Raw genomic sequence first — 24,827 nt, forward strand, 5'->3', positions numbered from 1 at the left:
GCTGATGAGGCTGAAGCTCTCGCTTCCCTCATGCAGGACAGGAGGGACCCAGAGCTGCCGTGGGATGGGGGGATGCCCAGCCCGTCCCCACTCACTCCCCATGGACAACGGGAAGGAGAAAGAAGAGGCACCTTACCGAGGGAAACCCCAATTACTGCAGAGGGAGTTCCCCCCGCAGCTCCAGGACCATCTCCCGAGTTAGTTCTTCCAGCACCCCGATGATGATCCCGGTTCCATAGATACCGATGCCATGACAACCCTGACATCATCTCTGCTTCCGACGGGAACTGCAGGGACAGTGGCGGGGAGGAGAAGGCACCAGGGCTCCAATTGGGGCTGGGGGCTTCTTGGGGCTCCACCACCCGCTCTCCCCCGGCCTGCTGTCCATGCAGCTCTGATTTCCTGTGCAGGGACCAGGGGATTACATGGGGTACACAGGTAGCAAGTGTGTTAAGCCCCTTACAATGCAAACTGTTGTAACAAAGCACAGAATTTCCATGCGCTGGGCCCTGTCTCCAGCTTGCTTTGGCCTTTTGCAGCTTTCTTGGTCTGTTCTTTTCTGGCAGGTGGAATCAGGAATTAACTGTTAAAGCTCATGATGATGCCATTCAGTTTTTCTCAATTACAGGTGAGTCATCATCTCTCCAGATCTATTTCTGACTCTCAGCAGGAAAAGCAGAATTCAGTCTTTCGTTCCTCAATGTCACCAGCTCAGTAGAAATCACATTTTACTATGCAAAAAAAGAAACGGTTATGAAGAGATGGCCAGGTTGGTCCCTCCCACTTGCTTCTGGCAGGATGTCTCACGAGGCTGGCCAGCGGCTGCACCCCAGTGTCAAGAGCATCACCAGCTCCTCTCTGAATTGCAAAGACCGTATTTACTTGAAGGGATTACCATAGGTGAGCTTTTCAAACAACTTCAGCACTTTAGAAGCAGCTGTTCCAGTGTCCTCCAAAATGGTTTTCATGCTTTGAGAACAAACCATCACGTACCCATCAGCCCAGGGTTACGCAGGGAGGCAGGGGCAGCCCTGCCCATGGAAAAGGCAGAAAAATAGACAGACCCTCAGCAAACCAACAGCTGGTGACATTGGAAAAGACGCTTCAATCCTTCTGACTCTCTGCTCCCCCTTTCTAAAGTGTCTTCCCTGGTTCATCGGTCTCGACTGGGACAGGCGGATTTTGGACAACCAAGATACTGCCCGAATCTTTTAGATGCTACTGTAGAACAAATCACAGCTGTTTCCAGACAGATATATGATTTATACGCTTCAGGGTGTGGCCATGACGCACAGAGCAAGATCCCCACAGAAATCCCTGCTTCCAAACTTGTCCTCTTTCTTCAGGGTTCATCTCTGCAGCTTCTGCTGTGCCCAGTACGTTTGCACAATCATTTTTCACATTGTGTTGTGGCTCGCTTTTGTCCCCTGCCAGCGTGCAGATAAAGCACAGGAGCTATCTGTAGCCTACATGCAAACTGCATTTCTGTTTCACTTCCTACTGCTGCAAATAAGGGACAGAGACACAGAAGCAGCCAATAACGGGAGAGGATATTGCATTTGAGCATCTTCCCCATCAAATGGAGGAAAAGAGCTGCACTTGGAAATGGCACTTTCCAGAGCATTTGTTCAGTTTGAGCAAGTTCTGTCTGCATTTCCTGCTCCCCCTGGATTTCAGTGATGGAGCAAACAGAGCAGCACGCAGACAAGTGCCTGAGATGCACCTAGATTTTATGTGAGTTTAATTAAGGGTGGTAGAAATCATGGGTTTGCCTCATGCTTCTTATAGTTATGCTGACTTCTTAATCTTTGTCTCCAACATAAAAAAGCAATCAGGTTTTTACCCAGGGGTAAGTACGTGGACATGGCAACCCTGAGAAGACAAGAACTGGGGCTTTCTCCTTCAAAGCCTCTTGGAGTCTGCTGTAGCCCCCAGCTAAGGGCTGGTTTCAGCTAGTTCCTCAGAAATGAGAGTGGTGATGTTTTTCAAGGGCATATGGTTGAACACAACCAATTTATGAAAGCGTACCAGGTTATCTGTTGTTAGCTGAATGACTTTAAGTGTTGCGAGCATTGCTCTGTGAAGCAGAACGTATTCGCAAAAAAATTTCTGAGCAGATGGCCAAGGCTGTTGCACCCCAATTACAGCCCCGGCGCTGCCATCGCTGGGATCGGGACCTGGTCCAAAAGAAGCCCAGTGAAGAATGAGATGGGTTAATATGATTCCTTACAGCAGGACTGACCATATTTTCCCCATGGAATAGGGTAGCAGTGGGATGCTCCTGATTTGGTAGGCAAAACCAGCCACACTTTCTGCTCAGTATCTCTAAAATAAAATAGTGATGTGAAACTGCCTTGCTCTCCAAGCAGCTTTGACAATGCGTTTACAGCGAGGCTGCTGGGGCCGAGCAATTCAGCAGAACACCAGGTACAGCCCCGACCTCAGCAGCTCCACAAGCTCTGATGCTGCTTTCACCCAGACTTGGGTGGTAAAACGGCTTGTTCTTCACATTCCTGGGGCAGCATGCTTGAAGAAGTACTTTGATATGTGTTCATTTACTTGATACTCCAAAACGCTTCGCTTGACATTCATTAGAGTTTGGCTAATGTTGCTTTTCAGCCATTAGTCTCTAGAAAAAAAGAGCTGATGGAAGTATCGAGAGGTGCTTAGAAATTCAGAGTGTCCATTCACAGAGAGAATGGACTCCTGAGCAGCAATACCCTAGCATGCTATCGCTAGAAAGCTACTTCATGTCCTCCACTCTAAGAGATCCAAAAATACCTGGAAGATAATTTATTAACTGGTCACTCATCCATTTCTGAAACACAACCACTTCTCAGTTGAGATGCAGCAGTTACTGTGCAAGCATAAACGCAAGACAAGTATGCTTGAAAACAAATGCAGAAAATTTTACTACCTGAAATTGCAGGGGAAGATTTGGGTAGCAGAATTCAGCTGAGAACAGAAGAGTTAATGTCTCAGTACTTGCATAAAAATCAAACTGAACGAAAACCCCAAAGGGTTTCAAAGTGCTTTCCAGCGATGCGGTTGCAGGCTGGACATCTCATCTAGTGAACTTATTATTTGCTTCTTCTCAAAATATTTCATAGCACGAAAAGTTTGGGGGTTTTGGCAAACCAGTGATCTAATCTGACTGAGTCACTGGGGGGAACTCTGCTACAGAGAGGTGTGCAGACAAAAGGGAAAGGTGATCCTGAGCTGGTTTCCAAACTGACCTGAGGGTCACGGCAGCCAAGTCACATCGTGTAGGGCCTGACCAACAAGGTGACTGTGGGGTGTGTCACCTGTGACCTGCTGGGTGTTGCTGCTCAGCGGGTCCAGTACTGTGAGCAGAACTGATGGTGACACGGACACCGCAGCCTCCGAGCAGCTCGAACCTGCCTCGACACGCAAGGCTGCTGCAGTTCCCATGTGAGCTACAGCCAGATTCACTGCCAAAGGAGCTTGCCCAGCTCCAGCCCTTTGTTATTGTCAGTTTTGCTCATGTTACACAACAAAGCAAGATCCGCAGTGCAAGTTCTGGGGGGAATTAATTAATGTGGTATTTGTAGCAGTATACTGAAAATAAGAAACAATTTATTGCTACACTGAACAGGTTCTCAGATTCGAAAGATGTAAAGTGATATAAAGGAGGCTTGTGGGACGGACTGATCTGAGTGATTTTATTGAACGATCTCAGGCCCAGGACTGTGCAGTACAAGCACTCTAAAACAGCCTCTCTGAAAGAGATTTTAATCTGAATAGGAAATACAGGCAAAGGCTGCAGAAACCCCTATTTTTTATCCCCATTTTGCAGAAGTGGAAGCGTGGCTACAGGAGATGATGTGACTTACCTGGAATCCAGCAAGAAGCTTATGACCAAGAACTGAATTTTGATCTCTTGAGTCCCCAGCAACATGCTTTAGCCACATAGACCTTGTCTTATATACTTTGCAGATCTTTTACCCCATCTAAACAGCAAGACACAAGGCACAGTCACAAAATGCACTTTTTCACACTACTGGTAGCTTGGGCCAGACTAACATGAGGTAAAACACTTGATACCTGGAGCACTTTGCTATTCCAGAGAAAAGAGACAGGCAAGTCAAGGAAATTCAGGCTCTGTTGCCCTCTACTGTTGGCTTGAGTAAGATGCAAAGCAAATTTTCCTCATAGCTTCAGCCCTGTGAAGCACATTACAGGAACAAACAGAAGGCAAAAGGCAGTGTTAAACTTTACTTGTAGAAGTGTTCTGCTGATTTGCCTACATGCTGTGGTTTTGCTTTATCTGCTTCATTTCCTATTAGTCTACAAAATCAAGAGTTGACTTCAGACCAACCTTGTTGGTGGTTTCTAGTGAATCTTAATCATGTCTACACAGAATAATGACCAGCTCTTCTCTGTCATTCAGACAAAGAAACCCGGACAGTCACTCCAGGAATGGAAAAAATTCAATGTTCATATGGAGAGGCAAAAAAAAAACCCAAAGCAAAATCCAACCTCTACCCTCTCCAAGCCTGTAAAGCTCCCAATGGGAAGAAATATCACCCACTGCCTGTAACAGGCTGCAGCAAAAGATACACACAAGCAAAACGACTCTTGGGAACCCTCCTGTAAACAGGAGACTGTTCACACGTAGCACGCTGCAAAGGAACAGCTAATCCCTGGAAAAATGTTAAAGACGCAGCGGCGCTTCCACCTCCATCTGCACTCGTTCCTTGCTTAAGCAACTCTACCTCCCATTCACAAAGATGACAATTCCCTCGTGGCTGCCTGTTCTTTGCTTTCAGGGATTGAAATGCAATGAATGCAAACTGGTCTATGAAAACAGTGAGAGCTTTGTGAAGCTGGAAGGTCGGTTGGCCTGTGGCACAGCAGCAGCTCTTCAATAAGGTCCCACAGGCTCAGCACCTGCTCCTGCCTGGGCTTTGTCTTGCACGGGCTACTCGTACCGACAGGCACCGGCTCCTCCTTTCTGGAAAAAGCAGTGGGATGTCCATGGTTGTGCAGTGAATACGCAGTTAGCAAACACTGCCCTTCAGTGGTCAACACTCTCCTCAAACTCAGCAACATTTGAGCTACTCCCAACTGTAACACAACCCTTAATGCTGTTAGAAACACACACCAAAAAAAAAAAGTGAACCCCATAAAAAATCCCACTGGTCCCCACACGAAACCAAACTCTGATCTTATGGGCAAGGACCTGCTGGACAAAATCACTGCAGTTTTGTAGCTTCCTGGCCCACAGAGAATTGCGTCAATTCAGCAGCACAACAGAAAAGGACCGGTTGCAGCCCCATGTTGTCTGATCACACACCAAACCCCACAGCAACAGCTGAGCTGGCAAGCTCAGCCAGTGATAACACACAGCATGCTGATGGTGAGACGCACCAGCACCCGATGGCTTCCCCTAAGGTCTCATGCAGCAGTGAAGCCAGAAATGAACTCAGTTGCTTTATTATTTTTACATCAACAGGAAATATAATTTGAATACACCTATGTTTAAAATTAGATTTAATCATTTAGAAGAGAATTCACAATTTTCTGTACACAAATACAAGTATCTTCAATAGAAATTCCCACAGAAGATTAAAACTTGAGCTGTGGTACAAATGAGCAGCAAAACAAATCCCACCTCCCCGCACAGCCAAGTCCACAGAGGTGACAATATGCCCGAGAAACATTTAAGTCAAAGCTCTTCTGCAAAGCCACAAACATGAGAGAATGCAGTGCAAGCAGGTATTTTATCAAACGGCCACTCAGTAAAGTTACAAAGTGCTCTAATAACATACTACCAGCTGCAGACAGGGCTTTTCCTTCTGCACACACCTCCCTGGACACCACAAGGTGACAAAAATGTGGTGTTGCTGCAGTTGCTCTCCCGGATTTTGAGCAAGATCCATGTTTCTTTTCCTCCCCACACTCTCCAGATGGGTGCAGATGCTGCAGGACAGTGGAAGGTCACCACGTGCCCATCACCAACCGCTGGCCAGCACGAGACAGCGGTGGCTCCAGAGGTCAAGTGCATTTGCACTTGCGCAAGTAAGTGCAACTCACCCATCCGACCCATTTTTAGTATTAAGATGAAAAAGGATGAGACCGGTGTTGTGACAACCTCCTCATTTAGTCTGAAGCAAATTAGGAAGAAATACCATCTGCTCCATGGTGATGAAACTGTTACTGAGAACAGCCAGGGGCAGACTGGGGAGGAAGAACAGTAAATTCCTCCTTTAGCATAAGCAAGTCCATAAGCAAGCCTGTTCACACCCCCAGATAAAGCTGTCCTGACAGAACCTGGTAATTTAGGTCATGCGTGACAAAATGAGGGGTTGGTCCTCTCCCCACTACTCGATACCAACCTGACCCATTGCGAGGACTGAGATTGTTAGTTATCAAAAAAAAGGCCTAAATTCATTTGTCCTAAGAAACCCAACATGCTAATAGGCCAATAGGGAAATTTTCTGAGCACTTTTAATAACCTGAATGATATCTTCAAGCCATATGTCAGATCGCACACTTTACGAAGTACCTTATGATACATTCAGTTGGGTTTGGGAACGTTACTATATTAAAATTTCATGAATAACCAGTCCATAAAATTTGCCTCACGCTATTTTAACAGCTCCAACTTGAACGAACTTGAGTACGCCATAAAATATGAAAATGTATTTCCAAAGTTCTTATTGCTTCTCTAAACGCTGAGAAGCCCCATGCACACAGGCGTGAAGAGCAAAGTTCTAGTTGTGAGCTGTCATCACTCTAGTATTATTATAAAAGTACTGTTAGCATTTCGAAGGAACACTTTATCAGCAAGAGTAAATCTACAAACACACTGTGGGGCATGAAATAAGGAAGCTCACTGAAACACAGCAGAAAACCTCAGCAGGAAGTAGAGAAGGAGAAAAGCTGCTATTGCCACAGTTTGTGCAAACTCCTGCAAACTTTTAACGGCCAGAAAGGCAATAAGGACACAATATCGCTTATCTGATCTACGAACTTGAAATGATTTTGACTTTTTTTGGTAAGCTGTCTCTTTTTATAGAGAGGTGTGTTAGGAAGCTTTGTGGTGTAAACCATTTCTGCTGCTATTGCACTGGAATGTGGAATTCACACCTATAGGAAAAATACCCATGGCATATATTCTCAGTGGTTCTGACACAGGGAACTGACTGCAGGGACTCCTTTGAGTCCTCTGTGCAATAAATGTGATGTAAAGCTGACATCCAAGTCTTAAGCAGGACTCCAATACTTCAGTGGGGCTTGTAAAGTCCTTTTGTACTAGAGAGATTTATAGCTAAGGGACGACACCAGAACGCCAGCCAGGTCAGCAATTACCAATAAAGAATTTCAAAACACAAGTGACATCTCAGAAATACTGCATGCCAAATAAAGCTGAATTTTCCAACCAAAATGATTCTGTGATTCATTACAGATGTCAGTCTCAAGCTATTTTCACAACTGAGAAAAGTTCACGGCAGAGGTGAAGACGTTATCTGCTTTAGGAATAAGTAGTTCATTATACCACCTCTGTATCCAAAGAAAACTAGCAATCAATTGAAAACATTTTAATTTCACCAGGTGACACTTTGTTCCATTCATCAGATGAGGGTTTTTTTCTTGCCCTGCTTTAGTTTCCCTTTCCACAATGTTCTCTTACATGATAAGTTGAAACACACAATGAGAAACCCAGGCTCCATGATTTTAATATTTAAATTAAATGTATCTACCTTCAGGCCTTTTATCAAAGGAACTGGATCCAAGCTTAACAAAAAGCACTCAGAAAGAGAGATCTGGGGGTACAGACTTGGTACAAAACCCAGCACGAGTTTTCTCTATCGGAACAACAGAAATGAAAAAGTCAATTAATCAGATGCATTTTCTAAAACATCAGGATAATGCCTGCAGATAAACATCAAATGGCACAGGGCAGCCCTCTACAGCTGTGTTTAGGGAAAAGGAATTCTTGTCCCAGAAATAAGCAAATGCCCGTAAAACAAGAAAATGTCATAATGAAAAAGTCTCCGTGAGTTTGTCAGTGACTTAATTTCACAGGCTTTTGGCAATTCCTGTGTCAAATGTAAGGCCTCAGTCCCTCTAGTAACACATTCATGTAATCATTTATCAAAACACTATTAGGATAAGATCTTCAAATTTACTCTTAGAATTGGTTTACCTTTATTTCCACAAGCCAATCAGTCACACACACAAACACAGGTTTTGACTCACACATCTCCCTGCAGTGACGACACCAGAGTGAGTTGTTCTGTCCGATTTCCACAGCAGTCTCTGTGGATTAATCACAACTACCATCTTTCCAACCATCTCGCCAGCGCTCATCCACACGAGAGCAGTCAAATTCCGATTTCCCCAGTTTCCTGTTCACTTCATTGTGAAGAAGACACAACCACTGGGAGAAGTTATTTCTGTTGCTCGTATCAGGCTGGTTTGTACGCAATCTGCAAACGGGGAAGAGGAAAGAAGTGTCACCTCTTTACAGCGACCAACTTCAGCTCCCAAAGCAGACACACAGCGCACCGACAGCCAGTTGCCTTTTCTGTTCTTGCAAAATGAGTCCCAAAAAGACCCGAGAAGAGAGCACACAGAGATCAGTCATTATCAGAGGCCAAACCTTCACTTTAAAATACCACTGGCTGCAACAGTTTGTTTAATTCAGTACCCAGTCTTACAAATGGAAAAGATGCAAGAGTCTCAGCTTGTCTATGATAAAAAGCAAGAAATACTCGAGTCCATCAAAACACTGAATTGAAAAAAACAAAACACAATAATAAATGAAAAATACTGAGCAGCTGTTTTACCATGTGATGCCTGCAAAGTCAATACTTAGGCTTCATTATCCAAACAAGAGGAGTTGAAACTTTCAAGAAACAAGTTGACAGTAACAGGAGTAGAAAACTTTATCAAACATCACAGCCCATTTCAGCCTTTGCCTCCACTGCTGAGATTGCCAATAAAAGGTATTTTCTGGAGTAGAACCTTTGCTTCCCGAAAGCAAAGTCCTAGTCTAATTCCACTACTGAACGCTAGTCCAGTTTGAACCAGAAAATCCTGAAATCGCCTCAGGGAGGCCTTGGAGGCAGCATAGAACCCAACAGCATGAGCAAGGGTATTTGTTTTCTGAGCAAGTGTATCTGATTGGCGCAACAATGGAAGAAACCAGTTCAGTAGTGACAAACCCCAAGGGCAGGAGGAACTGCTGATACACAAATGCTTCAGCCCAGCACTTCAGGACACCAAAAAAAACCCCACTGACACAACTCACCGCTCCCTCAGGTCCTCAGCGCAGTGCTCGCAGGGGTAGAACTTGGAGAAGAGGTGGATGAAGTCGCGCATGTCGCTCTGCTGGGCTTGGCTGGGCTGCTCGGGGTAGTAGGCGGCCATGGTGTGCAGGAAGGCCCAGGTGCTGCGGCCCAGCTGCTCGCTGTCCAGGGGACAGTCCGGCGGCGGCTCCTTCTCCTCCACGACCGTCGGGTCCTGGAGCAGGAGAGATCGTTGTGAGGGGGTGATGGTGCTTGGTGGGGAAACAGCCCCGTAGCAGTTGGGGGGATGAGATGGGGGGACAAGAGCAGAGCCCCCCTTTGCACACGGGGTGTTGCTGTAAAAGGCAACTAAAAGCATTTCTACGCATGGATGAGGTTCTTAGGGACATGGTTTAGTGACGCTGTTAAGCTAATGGTTGGACTTGATGATCTTGAGGGTGTTTCTAACCGAAATGATTCTATGATTCCAAGATGGAGGTCGCTTCCCGCTCCCACAGCAGGGAAGCACTGCCCCCGGGCCCGTTACACCCTGGGGAGAGGACACAACCCCACCACGCTGCGGGAGGGATCACGGAGACCCATCTCCCAGCTCTGCGGGGAGAGAGCGGGGAGACAGCCCCCGGGGTGACAGCGGAGGCTCCCGCCCCAAAGCAACGCCGCCGCCTCACCCCGCCGCCCGGGGCCGCCCGCTTCCTCTGCTCGCGGAGCCAGCTCTTGAAATCTGTGCAGGCTCGGCACGGCTTCTTGGACGGCTCCTCCGCCCCGGAGCCCGCGGCGCCGTGCGGGGCGGTGAAAGGGAAAGAGAAAGGGCCGCTCTCGGTGCCCGGGAACGGCGAAGCGCCGCGGCCAGTCCGGCCCTCGCTGGGCGCCGCCATCTTGGCGCCGCGATGCACGCCGGGCACGGGGCGGCCGCGGCGGGAGGCGCCGTTTGAACCGCCCGGTTCCCTCGGGCGGGGCGGTGGGGCCGGGCACGGCAGGGGCGGGAGGGACGCGCTGGACGGGGCTTCTCCGGGTCTGGGTGAGGGGGCTTGTCCCGGGCGTTCGCCGTTAAACACCACAATCACAGAGTGACAGCCTGGTTGGGCTGGAGGCACCTCTGGGGATCCCCCAGCCCAACCCCTGCTCACGCAGGGTCACCGAGCAGATCACACAGATCGGTCCAGGCGGGTTTGAATGTCTCAGAGAAGGAGACTCCACGCCCGCTCTGGGCAGCCTGGGCCAGGCTCTGGCACCTCCCAGCAAAGAACTTTCTCCTCATGTTCAGATGGACCCTCCTGTGTTTCAGCCTGTGCCCATTGCCCCTCACCCTGTCCCACTGAACAGAGTCTGGTCCACCCTCTGACACCCACCCTGGAGATATTTATGATATAAATAAGATCCCTCAGCTTCTCCAGCTGAACAGTCCCAGCTCTCTTGATCTCTTCTCATAATAAAGGTGCTCCAAAGTGCGTGTTTATGGTGTTGGTTTTTTTTTTGTGAATAGAGAAGCAGCCTCTGCGTTTGAATCTTGTGACAAGAACAGGGCACATTTTCCTTCACACACCATAGTGACATGAGCCTCCCAACAGCATTTGTTCACCTCGCACCTATATAAATATATATATATATATATATATGTGTATGGGGCAGATCTCATGGCCCGGCGCATCTCTCCTACGTGCCAGCGGTGGCGGAGCTCACCTCAGTGTTATCTCCAACTCAGTGTGATTTAAAGAACAAACAAATGAGCAACTCGATTCCAACTCACGCACCTGCAGTAGAACACGCCCATATCAAACTTCATGTGTTTTGACACCTGTCACGCCTGTAAAACCCTAATTGAGGAAGAGTTGGCTGACCCCTTCCCCAGGGCACCGGCCCATGTTGCACTGGGGCAGGGATGGCGAAGGAGCGAGTCCGGAGCTGGGAGGTGAAGGAGACCCCAGGTCTTGCCCAACTCCTTGCTCGTACATGGACATTTCACAGCTTTATGTCCTCTCCTGGTTGGCCACAGCCTTGTGAGCACCTGAGGACGCTGATCCAGATCCCAGGCGATGCTTCAGCGCAGCATCGGCTCCACAGCCCGGTCTCCTATCCTGTGGAAAGGTTGAATTGCTGCAGCTTGGCACTGTGCTGACAGCGCAAATAAAGCTTTTGGCTAATTCGGGTGCGACTGCCTGGAGTGTGTTCTGCTACTGGCCTTGATGGGGGTTGAGAGGATGAAAAGTTGGAGGGCAACACAGCCTTGGGCTTCTCCTTCTTTTTGCCTTGACGTGAGAGGTTTTGAGGCCACAGGATAAGTCACCCACTGTGCACAATGCACTCTAGAATGTGAATTTTGCATCCACTTCCACTTTTCACCTCTTCATGCCAAGTGAAAAATATGATTATTTTGTTTAATGCAAACAAATGTATGGCCGGGGTGGAGGTGCACCAAAATATCATTGTAAGAAATCCCATATTGTGGCTGGGATGGGGTTCTGCCTCCCCTCCCTCCTCCTCTTCCCCTTCATGCAGTACCAGTCCTGTTCATGTCCCTTGGGGCTGTTGTGGCCTGGGACACTTCTCCTTGGCTCCTACTCCACACCTGGTTCTTTCCAGGTGGTTTGAAATGCATCTTGAGTCTTTTGCCTGATGTTAAGTGCTGTCGTGCCACCAGTTCCACAGAGGCACAGTTGCTAGGAAAGTTGCTGGCAAAATAGTGCTCATTTTCAGCTGTTATCACCTAATATATTTAACACAGCGTGGTGTAAAATGTTTAGTAGGTAATGCATCGTTTTAGAGAAATGCGTCAAAGACTTGCCTTCCAAAAGATTTCAAATCTTTACGTGGAAATGGTTCGTCTGTTTCCTGGTCTATGTAGCTCTGAGCTGCTGACCTGAATCTCTACCTCTGGACCTCCTGTTTACCAGTGCCTCATGTTTTTTTTTATTTGCAATTTCATGGGAACTTTTATTTGCTAATATGTGTGAGGGAGGGAGAAGAGAAATAAGTAACTTCTAGGAACTGCTGAAATGGCTTTGTTTAAAGTTATAGATAACTATATATTTGTTTAAGGTTATAGACAACTATATGTCTAAATTTCACACAGGAAGATTAAGTAGGGGAAAAGACATTCTTTATGTTTGTTTTCCTTACCCACCAGTAAATATTTAAATGACGTTGATGATCTCACTCTTCTTTTGAATTCAGGAAAGAAAGGTTTGCTGGTGTCTGGAAGAGAGACCCAGGGAATTTCCTGGAGTGTTTTATTGCTGAGCCTTCAAGCAATTAAATAGTTGCAGAGATGTTTCTAAGTCAAAGCAATCTCCTTGTTTGGCTGTTAACACTCTGTTTCCTCATTAGTGGTTTCGTTTATTGAGTTAGTTAAAATATAAGCATGTTTTATATTTATTTAAAATAAAAAAGTTCATAACCCTGCCCCTTTCCTGGTTGGCTGTAAGGGCAGAACTGGTTCTTTAGGAAAATCAGCTCCCAGTTTTCTCTGCTTGCCCCCACCGCCAGCATCATATTGTTTCAAAGCAGGTGAATAGAAAAAAATGGAGAGATGCTCAGATTTGAATCAGAGCAAGGAAATCCACTTTCCTGTCTCTAACTGAATCCAAGTGCAGAGCCTAAAGAATTCCATCCAAAGTCAGGAGCGCGGTGCAGAGGAGAGGGTAGCAGCTGGGGTCAGTTTTGGGTCTCTCAGGACAAGAAAGCACTTGAGGTGCTGGATCGACCTGAGAGAAGGGAACGGAGCTGGGGAAGGGGCTGGAGCACAAGTGTGATGGGAGCCGCTGAGGGACCTGGGGGGTTCAGCTGGAGAACAGGAGCTGAGGGGAGACCTTCTGATCTCTGAACTGCCTGAAAGGAGCTTGGAGCCAGGGCGGGTTGGGCTCTGCTCCCCAGGAACAAGCACCAGGACCAGAGGAAACGGCCTCAAGTTGCACCAGGGGAGGTTGAGGTTGGATCTTGGGAACAATTTCTTCCCCGAAGGGCTGTTGGGCATTGGAACAGGCTGCCCAGGGCAGTGCTGGAGTCACCATCCCTGGAGGGGTTGAACAGACATGGAGATGACGTTCTCAGGGACATGGGACAGTGCGAGGGGTGGGGTAACAGTTGGACTTGGTGATATTGAAGGTCTTTTCCAACCAAAAGGATTCTGTGATTCCTGCTCTCCCTTGGACAGCCTTTCTGTCACGTCCTGGCAGGAGCAGGCGGGTGGCCCGTGGAGGGTCCCATGGGTGCTGGTGTCCAACCACGTGTCCCTCACCGGCACCATGTGACACTGGAGTGTCCCTAAGAGTGGCTGCTCCCCAGGTCAGGAAGCAGAGCCCAGCTCCATCCCGTCCTGCCCAGCTGGGGCTGGCAACAGAACACCCATTTTCCAGTTATTTATGTCTGCAAGACCCACCTTGCTACATCTACTGACTGGGTGCCTCTTCATAACAGCCACTTAATCCGTGACTGGAACAGGGTAATAACGCGCAGGACGGTGATGATAGGAATAACCAGGAAGTGTTAGTAAAACTTGCGCTTGAGAAAACGAGCAGGATGTGTTTGCCTTTCTGAGAGAAAGAACTGCTGTTTGATGTCCTGCTTTTATCTTGGGCACTTGCTAAATGAGAGCTATTGAACTGGTGGCTGAGAGTGGGTGCACAAGGGGAGAAGAAGAAACGGGCTGGCAACGGGAGATGCCTTGTGTTTGAGGCCAGATGTGCATCCTCCTGCTCGCTCTGTGGTGCCAGGGTGGCAGCTGGGGACAGACGACACCCCCATGAGGACAGACACCCCCATGGGGACAGACACCCTGCTGTGCACAGACACTCCCCTGGTCCTTCGGGCACTGTGGCCAGAAAGTTGAGTCAGTTTGGGCAAAATGCACAACGCAGAGTGGGCTTTGGGTGAGGACTAAAGGCTGGGCTTAAATGCAGTTCCTGAGCAAAGGAGGGGAGACCCCAAGGAGGGGAGACCCCAGAGAGGGGAGATCCCAAGGACAGGAGATCCAAAGGAGGGGAGACCTCAAGTAGAGGAGACCCCAAGGAGGGGTGACCCCAAATAAAAGAGGCCCCAAAGAGGCTTCACACAGCTCCTTTCCCAGCAGTGAGACTCCAGGTTACAGCAGGAGGCATATTTGTGTACAAATAGAATTATATCTACAGAAAGGCTGCTAATTTTCCAAGATAATTGGCTTGACTAGCAGAGAGCGGACACAACTCTTGCTGCAACCTGCACAGCCACTTCGTAGGATGCGACGGGATTGTGTGGAAATGCAAGAACCGACAGGGCCAGTGAGCTGCCCGCTGACACGCGTTGCTCTCCGTTCCTGCAATAAACATTTAGATTTTCACTAGAGAACAAGGAATCATATTTTAAAATATTTTTGTTTCATTTGGGAACCTTGATGTCACTCACTTTTCATTAACTTATTTGAAGGTCTTTGGAAAATTTTAACCTATACCTCTCAGGATTCCTACCTTGTTTTTTGCGGTGGTTTTATAGATAGTTCCATTTGAATATAAGTTTTTCCCTCTCCTAGGGAATAAACCAACAGGAAGCTGATTTGTATCTACGTGTAAGGGTATGAGTCTAAAGTCCAACCAGTTACAAAGCATCAGGAATTAGTTGTACAGTTGTTTGTGAAATTACAGTCAACTAGGAAATAGCAGCAGAAAAACAATAATGCTTATTTCCAGGTATGTGAATCAGATTGAACAGTTTTGTTTGTATACAAGAAACTCATCACCTGCAAAATTTCCCAAGGCGTGAATTTATCTCCCAATTCGCTACCAGTGACTGGGTGAGAGGTTGAGCTCGGTTTGGATTTGTTCAGAGCTATTAAAATCTGTTTAAAACAGCCTGAGCTGTAAGATTTTGCGCAGACTATACCAAGATTTTGCTTTGCTCAGATCTGGGGGTCAATACCCAGAGCCTGCAGTAGGTTATTTAAAAGTTTGTGCTGGTTTTGTGTGTGGATCTTCTTGCTGATTAAAACAAGAATTCCAAAGTAGCAGTGTATTTATTTGCAATGGCAAGGATAGGGAGAAAACCAAATTACCTCCTGCAGGCTGGTACAGCTGATGCTATGAGATTTGGGTTGTGCTCTGTCTGCACAAAGGGACCCTTTGATTTAGCACAAAGATGCTATTTGAAGTTCATTAAAAAAATGTAGCATGCTGCTTCCCATGTGGATTTTGTGTGTCCTTCCTTATCAGAGACTCTCATTTTTGTTTCCTAAAAGTTAATGACCCTGTTGTTATGAGTGCTGTGCTTTTATTAATAAAATCGCTTGTCCCATGCATGCCGCCTGTACCTGGTGCTTTCTGGTTTTCCTCATCCCTATGCAGATCTCCCTCATTTTGGGGTGATTCCTTTTTCTAGAAGTAAATCAAAACAAATGGACAACAGTAAGTCTCAATCAGTGGTGGAGGATGAGATTTTTCTCAGATAATAGTTGCTATAAGAACATGTCGAATTGTTAAGAATTAAACATTATTGAAGTCCTGCGTTCAGCCCTGCGGTCCCCAACATCAGAGGGACATTCTGTGATTTGATGAAACAACAGTTCTCCTTCCACGTTACTCTTTTCCTGCCAGGATTTTGAGTGAAGATTAAATATTGTTTTGTGGGAGGAACACAGGTTTTGTCTTTGCTCTGAAATAAACGTGAACTTTTCACTTGAGCTCACAGCACTGGTGGAAACCCCAGCAGAGATAAAGCACTTTGCATATTCCGCTTGTCGATGGCAATGGGGAATGAGGAAAGGGCAAGGACAGGACAAGCATTTACTGACTAATCTGGGAGGAATACAAAAGGCTTGTCTCTGATCAGATTGTGCTATATTTAGCACAAAGTAAGAGTAGATTTTACCCAAGTGAAAACTATTTCTACCTGTTCACGGGTGCTTGTTTTGCTCGCCACTGGTGCACAGGTTGTGTTGCTGGAATTTTCTCCCCAGGGCTTGAAACCCCTTGGAAACTCAACCCATCCATCTCCTGTCACATCCCGCAGCGGGTCACACCACGGGCACGCCGCGTTGGCCCCAAGGCACACAATGTACTCATCAGACACCTTCTTTTCTTTTGGCTCTAGGAAAAGATGCAGTAAACTTTCTCTTGCAGCGGCTTAAGTTACATTCTCACCCTTCCTGGAAATTTTCTTCTTGAATCATGCTTTTGTACTTTGCAAAACCTTAGAAAAGCATGCCGCTTCTGCAAAAGAGCTATGAAATTGTTGCAACAAGTGCTCAGTAAACAGAGGCAGCCAGTAAACCCCACGGGAAAAGCTGATTTCTCCCCGGGTTGGGCGGCTGCATCCCCAGGGCATTTCAAGGCAAGATTGCTCTGTGGCTTTTACCGCTCTCAGCCGGCCGGTGCGAGCTTTGAGGGAGTTTATGGAATTATAAAATCATTTTGGTTAGAAAAGGCCTTTAAGAGCATTGAGTCCAACCATTAACCTGGCACCGTCAAGTCCATCACTAAACCATGTCCCTGAGAACCTCATATTTGAGGTTTGTTCATGAAAGAATGCGTCTTTCATTAAATAAATCCAGCTCTGAGCAGCTACAGAACCCCTGCAGACGGGCCTTCTCCTCCTGCGGGTCTGCACTGCAGGTCTGAGGGTTTTTACGTCTGAGTTGCTGCGGGTGCTCAGGGTCTCTCTGACTCAGAATCTCTGGTCACCAAAAAATGCTCCGGCGCCTGCAGCAGCTGTTGAAATTAGGAGAAAATGAAAGACCTTCTATTGGATGAGATATTGCAAAATCTCTCATCCCAACCTGTGTGAAAGTTCAAGTGCTTCCTTTGTTCATGAATTGAAGGATATTTTTGTCAACTCCTGTGTCTGATTTTATTTTTTCATTTTTAAAAAAATTTTAAATAAGGGCTCATTTATTTATTGGAAGTCTAAAACCTCTTTGTACTCTTAAAATCAGCTTTTAGCAGCTGGGCTTTTCATTAGAGGTGCTGATAGGTCGTGTATTATCACAGGTGACCTCCAAGGACAGCGAAGGGCAGGTTTTGATCCAAGAGTGATGGGAAGGATGGAGCTCTCCTTGGCACCGCTCCAGCCCAGGGCCCCTTGGCGCTGCCCATGGCTCTTTCCATCTCTCTTTCTCGCAGCCGTGGGGTCTCACAGGTGGTTTGAGGATGTTTTCTCTCTTTGCTTTTTCCCGGTCAGTGAGTCTGACCAGCAGCAGCTTCTCCTGTGCTGGGTGTATTAAAGAAACGTGTGATGCAGAGTCCCAGACATGTCCAGGTCACCAACCAGCCTGGACCCGACTTGTGGACGTGGTAAAGGCTGTTCATAGCACGGCTCCTTCTCTTTTCCATGTATGAGAGTCTGGGAGAAGAGCATTGCTTGTTGGACTGGGAAAACGGCTGTGGTGGAGCCGGTGGAGCCTTTGGCCCCCCCAAGTGCTCGGCCTCCACTTGTGGCTCCGGGTGGACGCAGGGAAGGGTTGGCCCAGGCACTCATCCCGCTGTGGCTACTCTGATCTGCTTAAACACACTGGATTAAGTTATTCTTGATCCATACTGAAATGAAAACCAGAACCTCAGTGTTGATTTGCCATGGACATTTTACACTCGCTGAAGGAAAGCTTGTCCTGTGAAGTAAATAGTGGAGCTCAAGCTGCCACAGGGACTCCCAGGAGCCACAGGATGTCGCACCCTGTCCTTCAGCCCATGGGCAATTTGGGGCAGGGACTCTGCAGTGACTTAGTCACTGGCTGTGACACAAACAGGATTTTGTGTCCCCAAAGCATGATGGTGACAGGGATGTTCCTGGGGCGGCAGGACCCGGAGTTCCAGCTCGGCGAGGTGCACATGGCTTTCTTGGAGCAGGTTGCAAAACGACTGCAGTTATTAGGAAGGAAAACTCGTATTTCCTCAGTCTTGCGAAAGCTGGACAGTCCGCTCCTATATATCACTTGTTAATTTATTATCTCCCTCGTACCTTGTAAAAGATTAAAGAAAAAAGCAACTGCTGTTCTCAGAAACTATGTAAATAGGCACTGATGATGAAACAGCAGCACTCAGTGATACGTGTGGAGTTTTACCTTTCCTGGGCACACCACTCCTACCCTTCCATTAAGAATTACACATAAGGAGGTACCGGTTTATGGCAGGGTGGTATAGAATTAGCGGAAGACACAAAGTAAACATGCCAATGTAACGAAAAGGACATTTTGGTTAGGTTTTGGTTTGTTTTTTTTTATGTGTGCTCAGATATAGCCAGGAAACAAGTGGAATTAATGGCCTCTTCTACCCAGTTACCCACCTGTACCTTGGCTGTGCATCGCGGTGACCTTCACTGCTGCAATAGGCTTTCTCAATAACTAATTATCGAGTTTTGAGTGGTTCTGCTCATACTTTACTTAGTCTGAGATCCTTGTCGCTAACTAATCTCCCCCAGAAAATCGTCCCTCCAAACCACACGGGTGGCTCTTCACTTGCCCACCTCTGCGTAGTTTCATCATCCTGTTGTGACTTTTCATTATATGTTTTCCACGTCCCCCTTCTGCTTTAATTCCCTGAGAATGGCAAAATATGGCAAAGCCTTTGGAACTGACAAAACCAGGGCTGCTTCCTGCTCTCCCTGTTCTCACCGACTCCCTTGGTACCTGCTGATGTGGAACTGCGACTTTCTTTCTCCATAAACCTCTGCCTTCTGAACCAGGTGGATTTATGAGCATGTGCTTTTGCTGGACGCTGTGTGAGTAGCGGGATGGAGGGGCCGATTTCGGGCTGGTGAGGACACTGAGCTGCTTTGCATCATCTTCCCCTGGGGCAGCTCAATCTGGTCCCATGCCAGGAAATGCCCTGGAGATGCCATCGAAGGGGTTTTCCCACTGAACCCATGCACGGGACCAACAGTTTTCCCCTTCCCCACGGAGGACAGGTATCCAGCAGCAATAGCTCAAACTGCAACAAAACCACTTCATTTGTTCTCAGAAACTGCTGCCCTGGGGTGCAGGAGCAGCCTCACATGCTCATGAAGCCAAAGATACTGTGTTCTCTGGCCATCCAGAAGGAATCTTGTCTGGCCTCCTGTTCAGCTCCTGGGGCATTGTTTGGTAGATGAAAAATCCCCTGCAGCTGTTGCTGAGGGGTTTCGGCAGCCAGGTGTAACTGGAAAATGAAAGGGAAGGCAGGGCTGAGCCTCTGGGCTCCAATAACGATAATGATCCAATTTAGACTTCATCAAAGAAGAAGGGAGGGAGGATGGAGAAGGCGCTTTGATCACAGGGATGCCAAGTTGTAACCTGAGGCACAAGGCGCAGTTCAGTGCATGGCTGGGCTGTCCAGGGCTGCAATGATGGGTCCAGCGAGGAGCTGGTTCCTGTGAGGAGCTGCTGGTCACCCCGGGGGGGCACAGACACTCCACTCAATGTGGGACAGGGCGCTGGGACCTGGGTCTTCATTCCACATTTACACCTGAGAAGCTTTGGGACATTTTTCAGTTACGCCCTGGGTGATGCGTTAGTTCGTGCTTTGCTCTGGCAACATTGGCATCAGCATCTCCCACTGACTTCTTGAGAGTGTGCAAATATTGCTATAGCTCCCAGAAATCCATTTAAAGTATCTTAGAGATGGGACAAAGCAGTGAAGAGATTTCTAACAGCCAGCACACACATCAGTTGTGCCTGATTTGCGCTTTACCAGAAGCTGTGTTTTTAACCAGTTTTCGGGACTGGCGTGGGGGCAGCCCAAGCTGCAGCAGCTCCGCTGGGCAGGTCAGTGCAATGTCACCACAAACACAACACATCCAGTCCCAGAGCTGCTGCCCCACTGACCCCCGACACCGGGGGACAATAAACCAGCCCGGGCTCGTTATTCTAGTGAGGATGAGATAACATGCTTCATCTCCTCAGCTCTGGACTCTGCCCCCATCACCTGCACCCGGACAGATTTGCATGTTAGAAGCAGTGGAGTAGGTAAAAGGCATGCGGTAGTTTGCCAAATTCCGGAATTTCTGCCAGGGCGACTGGGCGGAGGAGGAAGCGCAGGAACGCCCGGGTCCTGCCTCCCGTGCTGGAGCATTTAACCACGGGCGTCGTGTGCGGAGCTGCATCTCACATCATCGCACATCATCGCACGCCATCGCACATCCCTGCTCGGCCTCCAGCTGCCCCGGGGACAGAGGAACAGGGAGGATGAGCTGCAGCAGGTATCCGGTGGATGTGAAAGCTGTGGGCTTGATGCAATGCAGAAAGCAGAAGGTACTTTAATTTAATTTTTCTCCTTAAATATTATTTGCAAATTGGGAAACTAGAGGACTTTTTGGGTTACTCACCCAGGGGTATGATTGCTCATTCCCCCGCAGCACTGGGATTAGAGCCTTGCGATCCAGGACCGGGCATCTCTTGGACTTGTGTTTTAATGGGTTTACTATGACAACAAAACAGTTGTCTTGGATTCTGCTGTCTTTCTGTTCACAGTGTCATAAAATTCTGGTTTCAACAATGGTTGTCCATTTGGGGCCCTAAAATTAAGGAAATATTTTTGTAGGTCTAATTATTAATTCCATTTTTTAATGTGATAGTCTCACAGCCCAAAACCAGAACTAAATCTCAGGTCCTGGCAAATGCTGATTGCTTGAAATCATCCAGTATTGAACACTGCAATTTTAAAAAATGTATTTTTTTCCCTTTCATTTTTCCAGAACTACATGATGTTTGTGTCTTGGTCAGATCAGAACAACATCCTCATCTACCGGACATTTGAAGACTTCAAGAGATTCCATGTAAGTGAATTATGTCCCTGGGAACAGGATTCCTGTCCTGGGGAGGGGGCTGGAGCCCAACCGTGTGTCAGGGCTGTGGAACTTCACAATTCTCTCCTTCTCCCCTTGTAGAAAGAGCTGAAGAGAAAATTCCCCATCGAGAGCGGCTCAATCAGGAGATCAGACCGAACAATTCCCAGGTTTAAAGGTGAGGAGAACAAAACTCTGACAGACCAAACACCACGAGAGAGCAGTCGGGGACAGTCAGAACTGGTGACACAAGTTCCGGTCTCTGAGTCTGACCTGCCCTGGCACAGATTAACAGCTCCGTGGTCCTGCGGGTTACATCGGTGTGCCTGGGTTTATTACAGACATAAAACAACTCTGAAAGACTTAAATAGATAATTGCACTTGGTAAACTAACATTACACTTTAAATATTGGCCCAGAGCTCCTTGCAACATTTAAATGTGAATAAAGAAAAATCTCAGCTATTCAAAAATTGTACCAGGCACTATTAAAAATGCCAGGGAGGTTGAGGCAGCTTCTGCCTTGGCTATTTAGTTTGTATTTGTGCGGGGAAGGGTGGGGGGTGAGGACACACCCCTGTTCAGGCAGAAGATGCTGCTCTCAGGGCACCCAGATCCACTGTGCCTTACACTGACTTTGCTTGTTATTGTAAAGATGCAAACGTGAAGCAGAGGAAGAGCAGGAAGCCGAACAGGTGCCTGGAGGTTCTGAAACTGCTGGAAACGTATTCCCAGGAGCTGCTGAAAACGGACCCTAAAATCTCCCAGGGGGAAGATGTGATTCAGTTTTTCAAGGCACAGACCCAAGACCTGGATCCCTCCTTTCCTGAAAACAGGTACGAAGACATACCTGTATTTCTTTCTTTGTATGTGTCTTCGCGAAACAGAAATGTTATAGAATAAGGGTAGACAGGAAACGACAGTTAATGCCAGGGAGGTTCTCCTGAATGCTTTAATGCATGTTTATGTTGTTTCTTAGCCTACAGCATAGACGATTTTACCAAAATTAATACTAAATTCAACCTTCTGTGCGAGTTTTCCATAAACCAATCTGAAACTTTACTTTTCAGTGTCGTTATCATGCCCTCAGAAATGGGAGGCGAAAAGCAGAGCCGGTCCAAGCAGCAACTCTCCCATATCACCCATCCCCAGGCATCCCAGAGCTACCGCTGCATCGAGCCCTTTGAAACCAAGGACACCAAGAACAAGCCTTTCAAAGTCGCTACGAAGGAAATTGTTGAAGTATTAATCAAGGACGTGACGGGTACGTGTGACGGGAATTCTCCAGTTTCGGGGATGGACGGTGCAGATTGATTCACAGCTTGGCAAATGCCAGGTTGGAGCATCGCGGGTGTGCGGGGTGTTGGTATTGTATGCCCTGCGTTCACCTGGATTTACATGTGAGGAAAGAACGATATTCTCAGGGGATTAAGGTCATGTGTCTACTTGCAGGCTGTTACAACCTTTTCTTTTTTCCTGTTTGCTGCAGGGTGGTGGCTGGTAGAAAATGCAGACAAGCAGATTGCGTGGTTCCCAGCCTCCTACCTGGAGGAGATCGACATCCACAGGGACATCCAGAACGCCCTGAGCCCCAACGAGGAGGGTAAGTCTGTCTGATCCCTGGGACACCACATTCCTCCTTCAAAACTATGAGTTCTGTGAAAAACTCACCGCTTTAACCACTGCTTGGATCTCTGGGGCTGTGACTCTTCTTATCACCTGTGCAAATGACTCCAGGGATACCAGCTCTACATCTCTCGCTCACTCCTCTGCTCTGTCACAGGGATGGGGACATTTTCTCTGCAAAACAAACCCAACTTCCCTCTCTCTGCAGGCAGCCTGTTCTTTGTTGTGCGGGCCTACGAGGCTCAGAAGGCAGACGAGCTCTCACTGAACAACGGCATCGTGGTGGAGGTGGTCAGGAAATCCGACAACGGCTGGTGGCTGATCCGGTAAGGATTTTCTGAAGCTCTCATTCCTGAGGGAGCCGGTTACCAGCTGCAGGTGCTTCTTGCCCACTCTCCCCAGTCAGGGTGTAGAGGAGCCCCCTGAGCTGACTGTCCTTGGCGAGAGCGGTTCCCCGTTCCTCCTGCCCCATGCGCTGCCCGGGCCAAGTCCTCACCCGGGTGCTCGAAACTCTTTTCAGACTTGCTTTTCATCCTTTCTCCTCAGCTACAACAACTGTACCGGGTACCTGCCCTCCATGTGCCTCCAGCCCTACAAGAATCCCCACCACAAGCTCCAGAGCATCATGAACTCTGGGCTCAACACCTCCACCCCCAACCTCTGCTCCTTCCCGATGGCTCCGTCACCCGTGGGACAGCGCAGGGTCCAGGTCTGCTCTTCCCCTGAGCAGATCGAGGATGGGAACTCTCTGAGGAGCAGATCGAGGTCTCTGCCCAGGGTCAGCTCCACCCCAGACCTGGAGTTGGACAGCTCATCCCTCAGCTCGGGGAGCGGCAGCGAGCAGGACGGCCGGCTGGGCTGGAAACCCGCTTTGTCCCGATCTCTGCCTGAGGTGGAGCAGGGCAGGAGCTCTCCCCAGGGCCACAACTCAGCCATGCACAGCACCAAGCCTCCACACCTCACCCACGAGGACAGGAAGGACTCTGGCTTTGTGGAGTCATCCACAGCGGATCTCAGCTGCTCCCTCCCTGACCCCGACTTGGCCGCTTGTGTCCCCAAGGTGCCTGCGCGTCCCTCAGCCCACGAGATCCTCCAGAAGTGCAGCACCATCACCAAACGAGCTGTGCAGCAGTCGTCCTCCCGCCCGGCCCTCCAGGCTCTGCTCCCCCTGCCCAATGTCCACTAGTGTCCCCAGGGGGGACAAGGACCCAGCCCTGGGCCAGCACTGTGACTGTGCACCGGGCACCCTCCTCACCAATGTCTGTGGGCAGCGTCAGGGCTTGGGACTGTCACTTTCCAGGGACACACGTGCAAACATCGCTTCCCTGGGGAACACCGACTCGAGCAGTGGCTTCCCCAGGGAGGTTGCGGGTCAGGACGGGCTTTACTGGAGTTCAGCGGAGGGTTTAGTGGTTGAACTGGAGTGTGCTGCTGAGGGGAGTCGCAGCAGTTGCGGGTCTGGCAGCTCCCGTGTCGTCTCGAGGTGACGAGGGATTCAGTTCGTACTCCCTTGGGCAGGTTTTCCCCTGCGATGTGATATGCGGACACTTCATAGCAGTTCTTGCATTACTCCCGAGCGCTGCGGAGGGAAACCCAGACCCAGGAAGGGACAGAGTCATCCAGGAAACCCAGAGCTGCAGTTACTGCTGTGGGATGATGCACCTGTGTGAATGTCATTTATCTAAACCACCTAGTTTATACATTTTAAAAAATTATTTGATTTTTGTTCTTTGGGGTTTTGGTTGGATTTTTTGGTAAAGGTTAGTGGAGAGCTGGACAGATACATGAATCAGCTGGACCTGCTGAATGGCTGTGAGAACAAACAAAAACCTGTGAGCCAGGAGCTTCACCTCTGACTGTTCCCTTCAGAAACACTGTGGTTGTAGGACAGGCTGTCTCCCAGCTGGGTAAAGGGAACAGAGCTCATTTTTACGAAGAAAACATTCCCCTTTCCAGGGGTGTGATAGTTACTGAAACCGAGGGCAATTCTCATCCTAAATTTGTTTGCTAGAACTGAATTTGAAAATTATAGCAAAAGTCAACTTTTATATAGATTGCTACCTTTAGTTTTAATTATTCTCCCAGGTATCTATTAATTTTTTCTGAAACAAGCAATTTAACCAACTTGTGACATTTTTACATTTAAATTTTATACATTTTTGTTTCTGAAATAAAACACATGTAAATACCTACAAAGACTGCTTGATTTT

General features: G+C 48.0%; 2 protein-coding genes across 2 annotated transcripts; one reads left to right on the forward strand and one right to left on the reverse strand.

Annotated features, from left to right (window-relative positions):
• Positions 1–5,441: 5,441 nt before the first annotated feature.
• On the reverse strand, positions 5,442–10,171 carry GFER (growth factor, augmenter of liver regeneration). The gene is made up of 3 exons (XM_065851100.2): positions 9,947–10,171; positions 9,281–9,492; positions 5,442–8,456 (listed from the first exon to the last, which is right to left on the reverse strand). Exons 1-3 carry the CDS (start codon positions 10,151–10,153, stop codon positions 8,294–8,296), a joined length of 582 nt encoding a protein of 193 aa, XP_065707172.2. The 5' UTR covers positions 10,154–10,171; the 3' UTR covers positions 5,442–8,293.
• A 10,238-nt stretch (positions 10,172–20,409) lies between these two features.
• Positions 20,410–23,803, forward strand: NOXO1 (NADPH oxidase organizer 1). The gene is made up of 8 exons (XM_071814980.1): positions 20,410–20,460; positions 20,904–20,984; positions 21,096–21,171; positions 21,647–21,827; positions 22,062–22,255; positions 22,481–22,594; positions 22,826–22,943; positions 23,164–23,803. The coding sequence occupies exons 1-8, from the start codon at positions 20,440–20,442 to the stop codon at positions 23,801–23,803; spliced, it is 1,425 nt and encodes a 474-aa protein (XP_071671081.1). The 5' UTR covers positions 20,410–20,439.
• Positions 23,804–24,827: the final 1,024 nt, after the last annotated feature.

The sequence above is a fragment of the Patagioenas fasciata genome, chromosome 15 (genome assembly GCF_037038585.1).
Source record: "Patagioenas fasciata isolate bPatFas1 chromosome 15, bPatFas1.hap1, whole genome shotgun sequence".
NCBI lineage: Eukaryota > Metazoa > Chordata > Aves > Columbiformes > Columbidae > Patagioenas > Patagioenas fasciata.